We start from the raw sequence: 15,246 nt of genomic DNA on the forward strand, positions 1-15,246 counted from the left end.
CTGGCGGCAGCTAATCTGATTTGCACATCCAGTTGTGCTGGGTAACCTAATGCAGCAGCAGAGGAAAAACAAAACCTCAGGACCATTCCGCCGCCATACTGTTGATTAGAAAAGGTGGGCGGGGTTAGCGGTCGAGGAAATTAGCTGCGTTTAAAAACCAAACAAAATGGGGGAAAATAGATTTGGTTTACCTTCCCATTTTTATCTTTTGAGGATTATATTATTTCAAAAGTACTGCCTTCTGTTCAAATAGAAATGAGCACTTTTGACTCAAGCATACAGGAAACGGACAAAAAAAAAAAAGGTCCCGTGGTTAGTTCCTTTGACTCATGCCACAAAATTCACACGACCCAATCTCAACTATTTTAATCTCGTGACCTAACGCCATTCAAACAGTTTCCAATCCGGAAACAAACTGAAATTTGACACCTCTCCCATTTGGATGAAAACGGCTCAACACTGCCATCTAGTGAGTACTCATTGCATTAACTGTCAAAATTGTAGAAAATATGCTTTATTTCAAATATACACTATGTAATATAAAATAAATCATTACAACATGACATGGTTAAAAACAAGATCTAAAAACGTGTAAACTGGTTTGACGTAGTCATTCTTGACTAAGCTTCCCAACAGATGTCTTCTTCTTTGAGGCTGTTGCGTAGCTTCTGCGTTTCCCTGAGGATGTGGAGGCTCTGCTGACCTACGCTGCTCGGCCTGTCCTGATGATGATTTTTGCTCCTGGCAGGAGAAGTTGACAACGGCTGCACGGCACTTGGCTTCTTGCTCATCTTGTTGGTGGCGTGTGGCTGCTGGGTCAACTTGTGGACCTGAAGGAATGATGAGAATAAATGTCTGGTTTAAAAAAACAAATGGTAAGAAAAAAGAAAAACAACAACAACCAACGGTTAATGTTTTTTGTAGGCCGAGGTTGATTATTTCATTTATTATGAAAATAATTGTTGGTGACAGTCCTAACATACACACTTATGCATGGATAAGATCCTGCTTGTCCTACCGACTGCTGGTGTTTCCTCAGTTTCGTGATCTGCGCTCCTTTTTTGTCCATCCTGGCCGCCATACTTTCTAGTTCTCTCTGCAGTTCGTGCCTCTGCTCCATATGCTGAGTGGCATCGATCTGACGCATCAGCTCCTGATGTTCACTGAAATTTCCCGCGCGTATAATCATCGCCAAATGTGACAAATGTGTGTATTACGGCGATCTCGGCTGGACTCACAAGCCCATCTGTCCCAGCTCGTCTTGCAGGGCCAGCAGAAGGTCTGACAGCGAGCCCAGCGACTGCGCGTCGGGCTCCGCCTCCCCGTCTCGCCTGGCCGCCGGCTGGGCGTCCATGCGCAGGCTCTTCCTGGCACCGCAGCCCGTACGGTGCAGGGCGCTCACCCGCTCGCACAGCTGAGGCTGGTGGTGCTTCATCATGTGCAAGATGCTCTGCACGTTGGCGTGCACCGAGTGGCTCGGGTTGGTCGACTGGAAGGAGAACGCAAATGCATCGAAATATTCCAAGGGGACTGACAACCAAAAGGTAAGAGTGAATGCTTTATTTCGGTAGGTCACTACTTACCATTCCTGCCACAAAGGGAATCCTTTTGTGCTTCAGTGACGCACTCTCATTCGGTCGGGGGGATTTCTGAAATAGATCACAATAATCAGATACCGCCAATTCATCCCCAGCAACCATTTTAAGGCTTTTAAACAATACCAGCATGGGCTTTTGGGGGGTCTTCGTTGGCTTAGTCTGCTGGGCAGCGGGTGGAGAAGACAGTCTAAGATTGAGGTCCAACTCTCGCTGCAGCTGTGGACATAGTGCTAAGTTGTTTTTAACCACACGATATGTAGAGAGGTCCAAAAGTACGACAAATGCACCTGCATGTGGAATGAACAACGACAAAAAGGTCGCTTAATTTGAGGAGATTTTGACTTACCTGGCCTGCTTTCTCCTGCACGAGTTTACGCTCATGCTCCTCCTTCAGAAGCCTCTGCTCCAGAACGGCAAGCTTCATCTGTCAACAGCAGTGTCAAAACTAATGACTACAAAAAGCAAAGGGGGGTGGGGGGGGGGGAATAAATAAATAAATACTTGGGGTAATAACATAAATCTTACCTCTGACAGATTTTGAGTTCTGCTCAATTTGATACACTCTGATTCAAGTTTCTGCAGCTTTTCGTGGTGAATTTGCTCGTCTGGGTTGCTTGGCTGCTTCTCTTGCTTCTGCTGCTGTAGGGTTGAGTTTAAATGAACACATGAGTCAAATTATTATATGGACAGATATAGATATTGATAGTTGGGTCTCAAGTTCAACCAGAACCATGGTACCATTGTCCATGCATCGTACCTGATTGTCCGCCGGTGCGTCCTTGTCCTTCCTGGCGCTGTCCACCATCCTCCTCATGTAGTTTAGCTGCTTCTCAAGCATTTTACAGCGAGACTCGGCAGACTGCAGCTTAGCGTCCAGCTCTGTAATCAAGGCTCAATCTCAGTTAGGAGGCATCACTTTGCTTGCACCTAAAAGCAAAAACAAAAAACATAAAAACCCCAAACAAACAAGATGTTATTACCTTTCCTGTTATCGCCCTCTGTCACAACCAGGCTCGCTGACATCGCAGCGGGCTCATGCTTCCCCGCATCGTGTGAAAATTGCGGATGGCTCTTCTCTGCTTGTAGCCGTTCCTGCTCCAGGCGTTTTATTTTCTCCTGAAGGGTCCTGAGTGCATCCACGACACCTGAAATGAGGCAAGCAGACTGTACCTGTAAATATATATTCTAGTGACAGTGAGGAAAAAAGAAAAGCGAAACACCTCATGTACCCTGGCTGCTCTGTTTAGTCGATTGGAGTCCAGGTCTGTCGATCAGGTGCTCTGCGCCTTTGGGGGACAGCTGCGCTTCTTTTGGGATTGCCAGTATCTTGTCCGGAGGCTGGTAGTAGCTCCCTATATAGCTATTCTTGGAGGGGGAGTCTGAAAGCTACACACAACAACGCAAACCTCCCTTATGGGCTACATACTACCACTTGGCAAAAATATTAAAATATCGACTTGTCATGCATCATTTACAGAGGCTTTGGTGTAATAAACTCAATTTTACTACATGCATATACAGACATGACATATATGCACAGCAATTGTATGATTTTTTTTTTTGTCCCCCAATTTTGAAGGGCGATCACCAATTTTCTTGAACACACCACTGATAAGGAGGCTAATTGAAGTACCGCAGTTGGTCATTTATACACATACTGACTTGTACTACTACAGTGATGCATTCGCGGCCACTGGGGCATGAGTCATCCACTTATGCGACCTTCCAAGTTTTAAGTTCTCATTTTCCGGTATAAAATCACCCAGAACTGGTTGTAATGAATGTTGCTAACTAGTATTGCGAATTAAAACATCTAAATGCATATTATAGAATCTCTTTTAAGTGTTTGCACCCGTGTGGCCCCTGAGCAGCAGTCAAATTTACTTTGCCAGGACAAATTTACCAGTTTTACCGAACGCAGCATTCGTCGAGCAAGTGCAGGTTTGAAATGTCCGAGCTCCCCAGAGGTTCCCTGGACGCAGCATAACAGCTAATTTATTGTTGTTAATCGTGAAAATCCTAATCGCCTCTTCATTCGCAAAAATAGCAATAACTACATTGTTAAAAAGCTACTAGACACTGGTTAAAGCCTAAACGATGATCGACTTATGCTAGGCTAACATTTAGCACTCCGAGCAAAACGGCTACACTTGAAAGGTTACCTGGTCGTGGCTCAACTCCATTCTGTACCATTACTAGGAGTTATCCTCGTTCGGACCGTGCGTCTCTATTTAAAACTGCTGATTGATATCTGTAATTGCCGTTTCGCGCTAAAGCAACTGCTTTTGACAGAAGGTCCCCACAGTTTAAATTTCCCTCTCTTTTCGCTTGTTTGGTTCATGTTCCGCCTGCACACTAGTTCCGCCCTCCCCACGCCATCACCTTGCACACTTTCTTGCAGATTACGCGATTACAAAACGTCACTGTCTCGTAAGACACACGTTGTTCAATTGAAATAATAATAGTTTCAATGACAATGAGAGTCAAAAGTCAAAGCTTTGCACGACTGAAAAAATGTATCTTGCAATTATAGTGATCCAAATTGCACATTATTTGTGCTGCACGTGAAATAAATGATTTTAATGTACACAAATGCATTCTTTGTTTAGTGTTTGATATGTTGCGTGGCCTTGCATAGTTAATAAACAAATTGTATGCTATCAAAAGCGTATAGCACACAGGGGCCACTTCCATTAAATGTATCGCCCTATAAACATTTGTTACCTCCATGTTACTTTCTCACTAAGTCTACATGTTTCACCAGGTCATACTTTACATTGCATTTACTAGGAAATTGTCATCTAATAGCATTCCAACCTCTTTCTCACTCGTTTCACAAATAGGAATGACGTCATTTAAACAAACAACCCCGAGTGAGGGGGGGGGGTCAACAATACCTCACCCTTTTTCTGCCCGTTTTTTCCCCCCCTCTTATTTGTGATAAACAACTCAAGGAGGTGGAGCGGCGACCGTTATACTGTGTTGCATGGTGGGAGTTGTAGTTTATAAAAATCCAGTTTTGGATTAACTAAAGGCGTCAGGAAGCTTCAACGAAAACTCAACTCCCAGAATCCCTTCCCTTGCCAGCATGGTAACAGATGGCTGACCAATCAGCACCCAGAGCTGCCACTATCCCACCCCCGAGCACGGAATACCTCTTACCATTGGTTTGTCGTGGCTATCAATCAAATGTTTACTCCGCAGTTGCTGCCTCCTGATGATATTACTGCGGGGCGAACGAGGCTGGCCACTTGTGTGGTAAGGTGTCCCGTTGCAAGACTAGTACCGAAGAATGTGACTAAAGTAAGTAATTTACTCACGACACCATTCTGCCTTTGTCACACTATGACAGCTAACACGCCTTTGACAAGCGGCTTTGCCCTTTTACTCCGATTGTAGTGGCAAGGGAGCAGAATCGAATGGAACTGAGTGACCGGCAGGCAGGCTTCGGTATTTGTACATTTTTCATGACGTTTTAGTGTTCAAACTTGTCATTTACGGGCGGTCAGATAAGTAGTAGGAGCACATTTTAGGACTTGGGAGATTGTTCGTAATATTAGTGAGGCTTTTTTTGAGGGGGCAGACCACGTATCAGTATGCTCAACAATGTCTGGCGTGATGTTGGTTTAAATCCCCTGCTAGATGCCTTTTCGGAGGTAATGCAGATGTTATTTGACGTGAGTGATCATACTTTCATTGTATCTGCACCTTTATTTGTATTTCAAATATTTATCCCTGCAGTCATACTCCACAGTCTCCACTTAGCTGGAGTGCCCCGTTTTCTCATTGCTCTTAGTGTTCCTTAAATGAAAATTACAGCATTTGAGACACGACAGCTAGAAATGATCACAACACACACACACACACACACACACACACACACACACACACACACACACACACACACACACACACACACGTTGCAATATTATACTCCACAGTCTCCACATGGCTGCAGTGCTTCATTTCCTCACCACCTTCAGTCTCCTCTTGAATAAAATAACAGCATCAATGTAACATTTGAGGATACAAGTCTAGAAATGATAAAAAAATAGTTGCATTATCCTGTAAATGTGATGAAAGGTACATTACGCTATTCGACTCCGCAGTCTCTGTTTTGCTGCAGCGCACAATTTAATCCCTGCTCTCAGTGTCCTCTCAAATAAAATTGTTAGACTTGACATACCTATATAAAAGATAAAAAAAAAAAAAACAACTACTATCAAAACAAAAAAACATGATCATAGTAGCTTCGTTTTAGTCCTGGTGGACAATGCAGTTAATTCACTTCCATTGTCTCCACTTTGCTGCAGCTCTCCATTTTTGCCAATAATGCTGTTTTCAATGGTTTACATAAATATCCCGATTTGATACGCGTGTGTCATTCCTGTACCATATACATGTTGAGTGTTCTCGTGTGCTAATGTTTGCCTTAGCCTTACTGTACATCAACAACACACATCAAGTCTCCATATCAGAGGATGGACGCGCAAGACCAGGAGACTCTGGGCAGGTGGGATGGGCTGGCCAGCCGTGACACCAGCTCCAGGACGGCCGCCATGGAGCACATTCGCCAAGAGGTCCTAAGCAAAGTGGAGGCTATCGGGCCCGAGCCAACGTCCTCGCCCTCGCCCTCGCCCTCGCCCTGTCTGTCACCGGCATCCGGTTCCCCCGCCAGGAGCGACCTGAACGCTGTCCTGGCTCACCTCCTCATGCTCACCAAGCGTTGTCCTTTCGAAGACGTGAGGGAGCGATGTGTCCGTCTTTTGCAGACTGTCCAGGTAGGAGGTTTTTATTATTTCTGTTGTCTACCTCACAGTCTTCACTTTTTTTTTTTTATCTACCAGTCTGTTTTCTTTGCTGCCCTTCTTCTCCTTTTGAATACAATTGCCGCATCTTTGTAACATTTGCAGATACACAGCTCGAAATGACAACCATGCTAATCTTAGCTTAGCCTGTTGCTGTGCTTCAGTTCTGGAGGCTGCACTAGTATACTCCACAGTCTCCAATTTACTGCAGCACTCTCCTTATAGAAAAAAAAAACAGCCGCATGACGAGAGATAAACACAGCAGCCCCTCGTCCTCCTGAGCGCTCTCTATTAGCACTTTGATGGGCTGACATGTCGCGATTGGGAGGCCATAAACAGTTTGTACGCTTGGCGTCATTTGGGTGTTTTTGGAAGGTGCGGGGACGATAGGGGCAGAGTGATGAAAGAGGAAGAAAGCTGCTTTGCAGGTTTTAGCCGCACACCACAGAACAGGCCTTCTGGTATTTTTGAATTATGCTAAGCTGCATTTGCCCCGGGTTTGCCAAAGGCTGCTTTTTTATGCACCCGCTGTTGCATCTCATTCGGATGAGGTCTTACAGTTGAAAACCCCAATCCCGTGACCTCCCCTTCTCTCATCGACACACACACACACACACACACACACACACACACACACACACACACACACACACACACACACACACAGCAGCATCACTCTCGCGGCTAGCAGAAATGGAACGGAGGCTTTCGACTCAGATGGATCTTTAATACCGTCAGATCCTCTGAAGACAAAACCTCTGAAAGCATTAAGGCCGAATGCACACATCAATAATTGGGCCGAAAGTTGGAAAAAAAAGAAATGGCTTCTTTCCTATTAGCTGTTGCGTATCAGCCTTTTTAGTCACTGTTATGTTTGTGTTTTGAAAATTGCAAATTTAAAGCAGAAATTCTCAACTTGTTACTCAGGATTACTCGGGTGATCTTTGAAAGAATCACTTCCCACATACCGTTCAGTTGTATTTCACTTTTTCCCAATATTATATAGTGTTAATGTTCAAACTGCTCATAACGTACAGAGACTTGCAATACTGTTATTTTCATGAACCCTTAGACCTGCTACACTACTGTACTTGTAGGGATAGACCCATTATCTGCCCGGCTGATTATTGGTGCCGATATTCTTCATTTTTACCAACATAATTCAAACGGCAGACAAGAAATAATTTCAAAGGGGGAACTTCAGGGAACACATTTTTTTTGTAATTTCCTCATAAGCACTGTACAAGCTGTGATGGCTGCTGGAGCAAATTCGGTTCCAGAAAATGTTATTTATCCCCCGGCAGTGATCCCTTGAGCCAGGGGATGGTGTTTGCAATGTTATATTGCCCCAGTATTAAGAGTGAGCCCCGTGGGTGAAGGGTTATTGGGTCAAGGCTGAAAATAGGGATCTGTGTGTGTATGCAAGGGGGAGGAGGGGCTTCGGTTCCCATGGGCTGTCCTCGTGCATGCGTACATGCACGAGGGGAGATTTGTCAACATATTAAAACAGGAGGTCATCCAAAAGGGCTCATGCTGAAGCTTGACACAACCGAGTGTCATTGATCGAATGCAAATAGACACGCGGGGCTAATTTTTTTTTTCTCCTCATATTAACCCTTTGGTGCACCCTGTAACCCCATAAGGTGTCCACCGTGGTAACCGCTGTCCCTCAAAGGGGCACACACGCGCACATATCAAAAGAGACACTTGTTGGGATCGGTGTGCGTCAATGACGGCGTGGACGGACTCCATCACCCGGTCACCATATTCCCTCGGTTGCATGAAAGAAGGTCCAGTCCAGTCTCGGGGGCTGTTTGAAAAGCCCACTGAGTGGCTTCTTTGTGTTATGTAATTGCGCCATTGTGTTCTCCCTCCAGTGTCCCTGGAATTAGCTCTCAGATGGCTCATTCACTTTGCATTAAGCCCCGCGCATGAGAGGACGATCGCAGATGGATAGATCATAGCAACTCAACATGGCACTCATGGCGTATTACGCCTAATGGTTTCTTTTGTCTAATGTCTTCATGTATTATTCAACCCAAAGCCTCAGTTAGTGCCTCTCACTTATATAAACGATTGTACGGTCAAGTCAAAGAGCCCCCCGCGATATTCGACTTTCATCATAGCCTGTCAGAAGCATATTTTTTTTTTTAACACCCCACTTTGTGAGTTAATCATGGCCGCTTAGCATGACTCGGCAACCGCTGCAATAAACACTCATGTGTCATTAATTACGCCAAACCGGCGTTCCCAGAATAACCTCAAAGACTGGAAATTGCATTGTCCAGCCGAAAGGCTTTGGCCCCTTACTTCTCACCCAGTCGCATTGTTGTTGTTTTTTTTTTTTTCTGGACAATGGCTCGCAGATACTTACTAATTATCGCACCTCAAGGATGAAGTTGCAGACATGTGTGAGATTGATTGTCTTGATATCCGAAGATGCAACTGATTCATAACAAGTAGCATGTCATATTTTTGGAGTATAAGGCGCACCTTCAATGAATGGCGTATTTTTAAAGCTGTTCTCATACACAGGGCGCACCACATTATAAGGCGCATAAGAATAGAAGCTACAATAGTGGCTGCAGTTGCGCTATGTATCCATTAGATGGAGCTACGCTAAAGGGAATACAATACAATACACTACAGCTTTATTTATGTAGTGCTTTCACATCCGCTGCACTGTAACAAAGCGCTTTACAGAACATTTAAAATAATACGTCCAAGAAATCGGAATGTTGATCAATATTGTTCTACTTCTTCCATTCATAACTTTGCTGCTGTGAATTGGGAATTTCTCCTTTGCGAGACTAATAAAGGTTTTCTTATCTGATCTTATCTTATCTTATATAAGGCGCACTGTCGGCTTTTGAGAAAAATGAATGCTTTTAGGTGCGCTTTATCGTGCGGAAATGACGGTACATAGTTTTTCAAGGAACAAGATTTCTTTTAAATCACGTATAATACCCCAGAAGGGGATCCGACATCGCAGACAGACCCCCCCCCCGCCCCCCACACACACACTTTCAAATCCAGTGCAGTATGCTGTGGCCTTCAGAGAAAGACTAGATACAAGGAGGGGGGGAGACCATGTTGGAATTGTGCAACTAGGTCACCGTCAATCCGGTAAGCCTGAATAAATCATTAAAAAGAAAAAAAAAAAGAGCAGACTTGTTTGCGTTACGTCATGATTACGATATAAAACTGCTTCATATCTATGAAGCTGGTTTCCCAAACCACTAAGACATGTGAAGACGGCATTAGCCCGGTGCGGAGGGAAGGATGGGCTCACGTTGGGTTTCGAATTTTGCAGATTCTTAGCAGTCGTCATGGTACCAGTGACATGAAGTGCAATGGTGAGATGGGGGCGGGGGGTGTCGGGATGGTTGGCACTGTTACTTGAGGGTGATTATTTCTAGCCGTGCTATTCAGGAGTTGAGAGAGAGCGAGAGAGGTGGAACTGCGGGGCTTATTTCGACATGCAAGTGGGGAAGGGAATGGAGGGAAAATTGCGAGAGCAGGTGGAACAGACCTGAACCAAAAAATTATTGGCCATCCGTCGTTAAACTATAGTCACATTCAAGTGTTTACAATTAATGTGGATTTTTAAATGCCCGGTCAGTGGATTTAAAGCTAGTTGTTAAGTTTCTCCGCTGCAAGTGAGCGCAGGCCGGCGTTGCGCCGCACTGCTAAATAAACAAGCCTCTCTCATATTTATACAGCAACCCGCAGATAAAATTACATTCCTCGAAAATGATTTAGTACGGCCCTCCAATGCTTCCTCAGTGAACACGTCTCCCAAGAATGCATTCAATCCTCCTTTCTGTTGGTTTTAACGCTGCCAGTGGAAACCCAAGCTAGCGCAATCATAAATCAGTTGATCTGCTGGCTTTAAAAAAAAAAAAATTTAGTCCACATCGTCGCCTTCGGGCACTGCGTGAATCACTTTTATCGACCCGCCGCAACATTTTGACCTGCCGTTGCATGAAAACCGCAAGCGCGGTAAATAACACGAATGACTGTTTGGATTTAAGGCCTCCATTTCCAAGGCTCTGGCAAGCATTAGTGAGCCGCTTTATTGGGGGTAGTAATGGAACGGGGCCATTATTAATGTTGTTAATCACACCTGAGTACGGTTTCGTACACGACGGCAGCACATCAGGTCTGTGACATCCTGCATCTCTTTTTGCATGAATCACACATGCGGTTAGATGACGAACAGCTTTATAAATCTGCTTTGGCATTTGGCCATGCAGCAAGATTGGGCAAACTTTCAAGCTGTTTACGTTGATATGCGGCGCTTCAGCAAAGTTTTACATCCACATAAAACGCTCAGCCAATGAATATGTTCGTAAATGATATTATGACATGTTACTGTTTAGCTCGTACAGTCAACGACTTGGCTTTTGTGTATAAGCTTTCGGTTCATTTTACCCCGGGGGAATATTTTGCTTTTTTTCTTTGGCTCCTCTGCAACACTTAGTAATTCCGTATTTAGAGTGAAAGCGGGCATGTTAACGAAAAGTGACTTTTTGTTGCTTGTATAGAAAAAGATGGGTCGCCAGAGTGCCTGGACTAGCCAGTGCTGGTGCCAAGGTAAGCTGAGCTGCATTGTGTTGTGTTGAATGCACTGATTAGCATTGCTTCCAGTGTTAGCTTCTGATCAGCAGCGCTTGATTTTTTTTGAAATTGTAGACGCATCATCAAGGTCTTTGTGTTCGGCAATGTGCCCCCTTGCACCACAAACACACAGTATAAATTATGAGCGGCTGTTTCCATGAGTTTAAATCCTTCATTGTGTTGTGCACTCGCTATTTAGACCATCTCGTTCTGGTGTGCTGCTTTTGTGCCATTTGCTGCTGTAAAGCCATAATGTCTCATTGTTGTACTAATGAATTCATATTGTGTTTTCTCCTCTTTCCCGTTACTTACTTTATGGGGAAGACGAATCAGATGCGACAAAATTAGGCAGATGGGTAAGGGGTAATGATGCACACAAAAATGCTCATGTCAAGAAGTGGCTGCAGATCCCTCGCTTTTACACACACCCTACCACGGCCAACTGGTGAGAATTAATTTGAGCGAAGTCGCGAATGAAGGCGATGACATCCACACACCTTTTGTTCCTCACCCTCTTATTTTGCTTTGCCTTTCATTTCATGGCTCGCAAACCTTTTACTGTCTGCTGCAGTTTGCATCTTGGCCACGCGAGGGCACTCTGAGCCTACCGGCCGACTTGAAGGGATGGGAATTTTCCATGCACTGGGCATGAACGTTTGCAATGTATCGCATGATTTTGATATTTTCCTTTTGCCCTGGTCATTGGGCTGTCATCCAGCTGGTGTGTATTTGTTTGTGTGTATGTCTGTGTGGTTAGGCCTGTGTTTGTGTCCGCTGAATGTCTGCTGATCCGTCCCCCTTGCTGTGTGTGTGTGTGTGTGTGTGTGTGTGTGTGTGTGTGTGTGTGTGTGTGTGTGTGTGTGTGTGTGTGTGTGTGTTTACATGTCTCGGGAGATTTATTGCAGGCAGCATGCCGGATTTCAAGTCATCTGGTCACCAAAGCTAGTCAGGTGGCTGCGGCCCAGACCGAAGTCTGAGGTAGACCCCTATTAGGATACAAACCACACTTGGCTCAACACTCTGGTCAACCTGCCGAAAATACACAAACAGCATTTTAGGAACCCAAATGTATGGTTTTCTTAGTAATGTTTACAGTGCTATATTACAGCCATCATTTAAAAATATATATTTTATTGACTTTTTTTTTTTTTTTTTTTTTTTTACAGGAGATGTTAGCTTAAATTCAAAAATGTGAGCGCTATCTGCGCAATAGTCAACTCAATTTTGCTGTCAAACTAAATAACAAACGAAGTAGGAGTTCCACGTTGCATATTTTAAACAACCACATAGCTTTTCCTTGAAGTCTGCTAGCTTAATGCTAACACATAAGTTACAACGAACTGTAGGAATCTAATTGCCGCCGCGACCATGCTTATGAAGTAAACATACAACGCAGGGTCGACTCGTACATTGATGTACTTCCGGAGGCACGGCGCGGCCCTGAGCACATCATCTGGTAAACGGAAGCAAATCTGTGAAGGCTGAGTTTGTCTCACACTTTCGAAAGGAAGTCTCCCAGCCGAAGTTCAGCCGAGACTACGAATTGGCAAAGTCGACGATTTCGACAATCATCTGCAATGGCAACAAAATCACGGCAGAGTTCGAGGCCAACAGATTGAAGGACGATCGTAAACGCCGCTGGGGCGAGGCACATCTTGAAGTGGAGAAGGCTTTTTTTTTTTTTTTTTTTCATTTACGTCTGAATGTTTTCCGAGATGAAGTGGGAACACTACAGTTGCTTGTTTCATATTTTCTTCACACTCTATACACATATTTGTAATTCACATGTTTATACTGTATTACATGGTCGTGTTTTTACATCTATAAACGTCTATACTGCATTATACATCGTAGCTGGCGGCCATTTTATTGGAAAGGGGTTCATAATTACCGTTATAGCGTACAGATTCGTTATGTCCCTTGAGTAACATTGTAACGAGGCTTTGCCTGCACCATGTGTGTGTGTGTGTGTGTGTGTGTGTGTGTGTATATCTGTCTGTCTCCAGCAAACAGTGTTGCCTCAAGCTTCGCCTCTCGGCCCCGCCAGCTTAGTCCTGAGCTCCCGTGTTGTTTTAGCGTGTGTCGTATTGTTTCAGTCGCCGTGCCGTGGGGCTGAGTGGTTATTGTGCGCTTCTCATGGGTTGCATTGTCCGGAGCTGCTGTGTACATGAGTGCTTGTTTATGTTACGGGCTTTTTCGTCAGAAGGGCGACACATTGGTGCTGCAGGACCACCCCGTTCCCACAGTTGTTCACCTCTGACCTTGAGTCGTGTGTGTGTGTGTGTGTGTGTGTGTGTGTATATATATATATATATATGCATACATAGACACATTTGTAAACTAACTGAGAAAATGATTATTGACACTCATGAACAAAAGAGCCATTTGCAAAGAACACCCAATAGCAATGTATGATCTTCTTCCATGATAAGCCCCCCCGTCATCATTTTTGTGTTGACCTCCCCGGCCACACGTGTGTAACGTGCCAGAGGACGCGTGCGCAAAAGAGGAAACGTTGGCTTTCTTCCCTTTTTTCCCCAGTTGACAGTTCAACGTGTTTAAATGTCTTGACTTAAAACGGAAACATGCAAATTGAGGTCACTGACTTTTTAAAAAAATATATATTTTTTTATCCTCAACCCTCCCCAGCCCACAAAACTTCAGGCCTCGACACCTTTAATTGTGTGAGCCATACCTTTGTACCGTATTTGGCGAACCGAGCCAAGTCATGCGCCACCGTTAGATTTGTTATTTTACCAATGCTTTGTTTTGTTTGCTTTTTTTCGTCCGCTGGCTTCCTTCCTCACGGACGATACCAGACAGGCAGTGTCAATTAGTTTCTGATCGGGGGCTTGTTCCATTGATATCCCCCAATTTCATTATCTCCAAATATTGTGTATTGGATTTGTAGTTAATCTCTGTTGTGATTTTTTTTCTCTCTGTTTCATTCCTTTCGGACTCGTAACAAGGAGGCTTAATCCATATCCCAGATCGCTCTGCAGATGACAAAAATGCTTCATGCAAATGGAATTTGCAGAAACACGGGCTTCATCTGTCAACAGAATGCTGTTCAGAATCGAAACTTATTACTCCTTTTGTCCATTTGCGCTTGATTCCCGATTCTTGATTCAAAACAGAAAATAGACAACAGAGACTGGTCCAAAAATGGTTCGGTTTCATTCAACAGTTCCATTCCTGGAACAACTGTCGTAAGTCTTGGAGCATGGGCTGCTGGTCTTGTATTTCTCCTCAACATTGGATGCAATGATGCTGCACAAAATGGTCCCGACGACGCCAACCAGGCCAGCAAGGCGATTAACGGCTATGAGCTCCGCGTTTCAAATCCCACTTGTAATCTCATGGGGACCAAATAACGCCTAAGACACAGATTTACTCTGGAACGATCAGCAAAAGTTTCAAAACACTGCGTTGCATTGTTCAAACGACCTCGAGAGCACTTTTGAATTGCGCTGCAGAGAAGCATGGCAACAACGAGGACAATTGGGAATGTAAAACTCCGGCATACCGGTACTGATTATTTTTCCAAACATTTCAACTACAAGCATAAGAAGAGCAGAAATAGTTGAGGGGCGGTGAAGCTTGGCTCATACTCTTTTGAGAGACATTTCTAGGGCACGAGTGAGATCGATGAGACCAAACACTGTGCTGCGGTTTGTTAATCGTCCGTGCTGGCCAGTCGCCAAACCATTCTTCTGTGCCTTCCTAAGCATTTCATCGTGTCGCAGTAAACAGCGGAAGGCCATGAGGAAGGCAGGCATGTAAAAGGCGGCAACGCAAAAGGAAAGTGCATCAAATTGACTGGAATTAACGAAAAAAAAAATGTGAGCACCACTGCCATCTACCGTAGTGGATGTGCAATTACACTTTTTTCAAGTATGACAGGGAAAAAAAATGCATGTCACTCCTTCTTCCCCCCATGGGGGGGCCTTCACCATATAAAATAAATACATATGTTTACTCTGCCCAAAGACATTTAACGATGTGAAAACACAGGTTTCAAACCTATTGTGAAGTCGTCAAAAATCTGCCATTTTTTAAAACTCTTTCTAAAGGAGCTCACATCTGCTGATTCAATTCAATTAATGAATCAATTATCTATCTATTTATTTATTTATACTTTTTTTTTTTTTTTTTAAGAAGGTCTAGCCTCATTCATTCCATGATTCTCCATCCAGTGTGATGAAGATGACCTCTCGGTC

General features: G+C 44.2%; 2 protein-coding genes across 3 annotated transcripts in view; one reads left to right on the forward strand and one right to left on the reverse strand.

Annotated features, from left to right (window-relative positions):
- Positions 1–494: 494 nt before the first annotated feature.
- cep57l1 (centrosomal protein 57, like 1) lies at positions 495–3,998 on the reverse strand. 2 transcript variants are annotated; one of them, XM_019894997.1, is made up of 11 exons: positions 3,761–3,998; positions 2,828–2,984; positions 2,579–2,743; positions 2,356–2,477; positions 2,124–2,234; positions 1,945–2,022; positions 1,722–1,814; positions 1,584–1,649; positions 1,239–1,489; positions 1,019–1,163; positions 495–830 (listed from the first exon to the last, which is right to left on the reverse strand). In XM_019894997.1, the coding sequence occupies exons 1-11, from the start codon at positions 3,779–3,781 to the stop codon at positions 621–623; spliced, it is 1,419 nt and encodes a 472-aa protein (XP_019750556.1). In that variant the 5' UTR covers positions 3,782–3,998; the 3' UTR covers positions 495–620. The 2 variants fall into 2 exon arrangements, with proteins under 2 accessions (XP_019750556.1, XP_019750555.1); XM_019894996.1 differs by having other exon boundaries at positions 2,124–2,237; positions 3,761–3,993.
- The window catches only part of sesn1 (sestrin 1), a 38,682-nt gene continuing 24,892 nt past the window's right edge, over positions 1,457–15,246 (forward strand). The window contains exons 1-3 of the mRNA XM_019894995.1: positions 1,457–1,544; positions 4,803–4,901; positions 6,035–6,379. Coding sequence (XP_019750554.1) covers positions 6,080–6,379 — 300 coding nt within the window. The 5' untranslated portion in view covers positions 1,457–1,544; positions 4,803–4,901; positions 6,035–6,079. The remainder of the gene's footprint in view (positions 1,545–4,802; positions 4,902–6,034; positions 6,380–15,246) is intronic.

The sequence above is a fragment of the Hippocampus comes genome, unplaced genomic scaffold (genome assembly GCF_001891065.2).
Source record: "Hippocampus comes isolate QL1 unplaced genomic scaffold, H_comes_QL1_v1.1 scaffold8, whole genome shotgun sequence".
Taxonomy (NCBI): domain Eukaryota; kingdom Metazoa; phylum Chordata; class Actinopteri; order Syngnathiformes; family Syngnathidae; genus Hippocampus; species Hippocampus comes.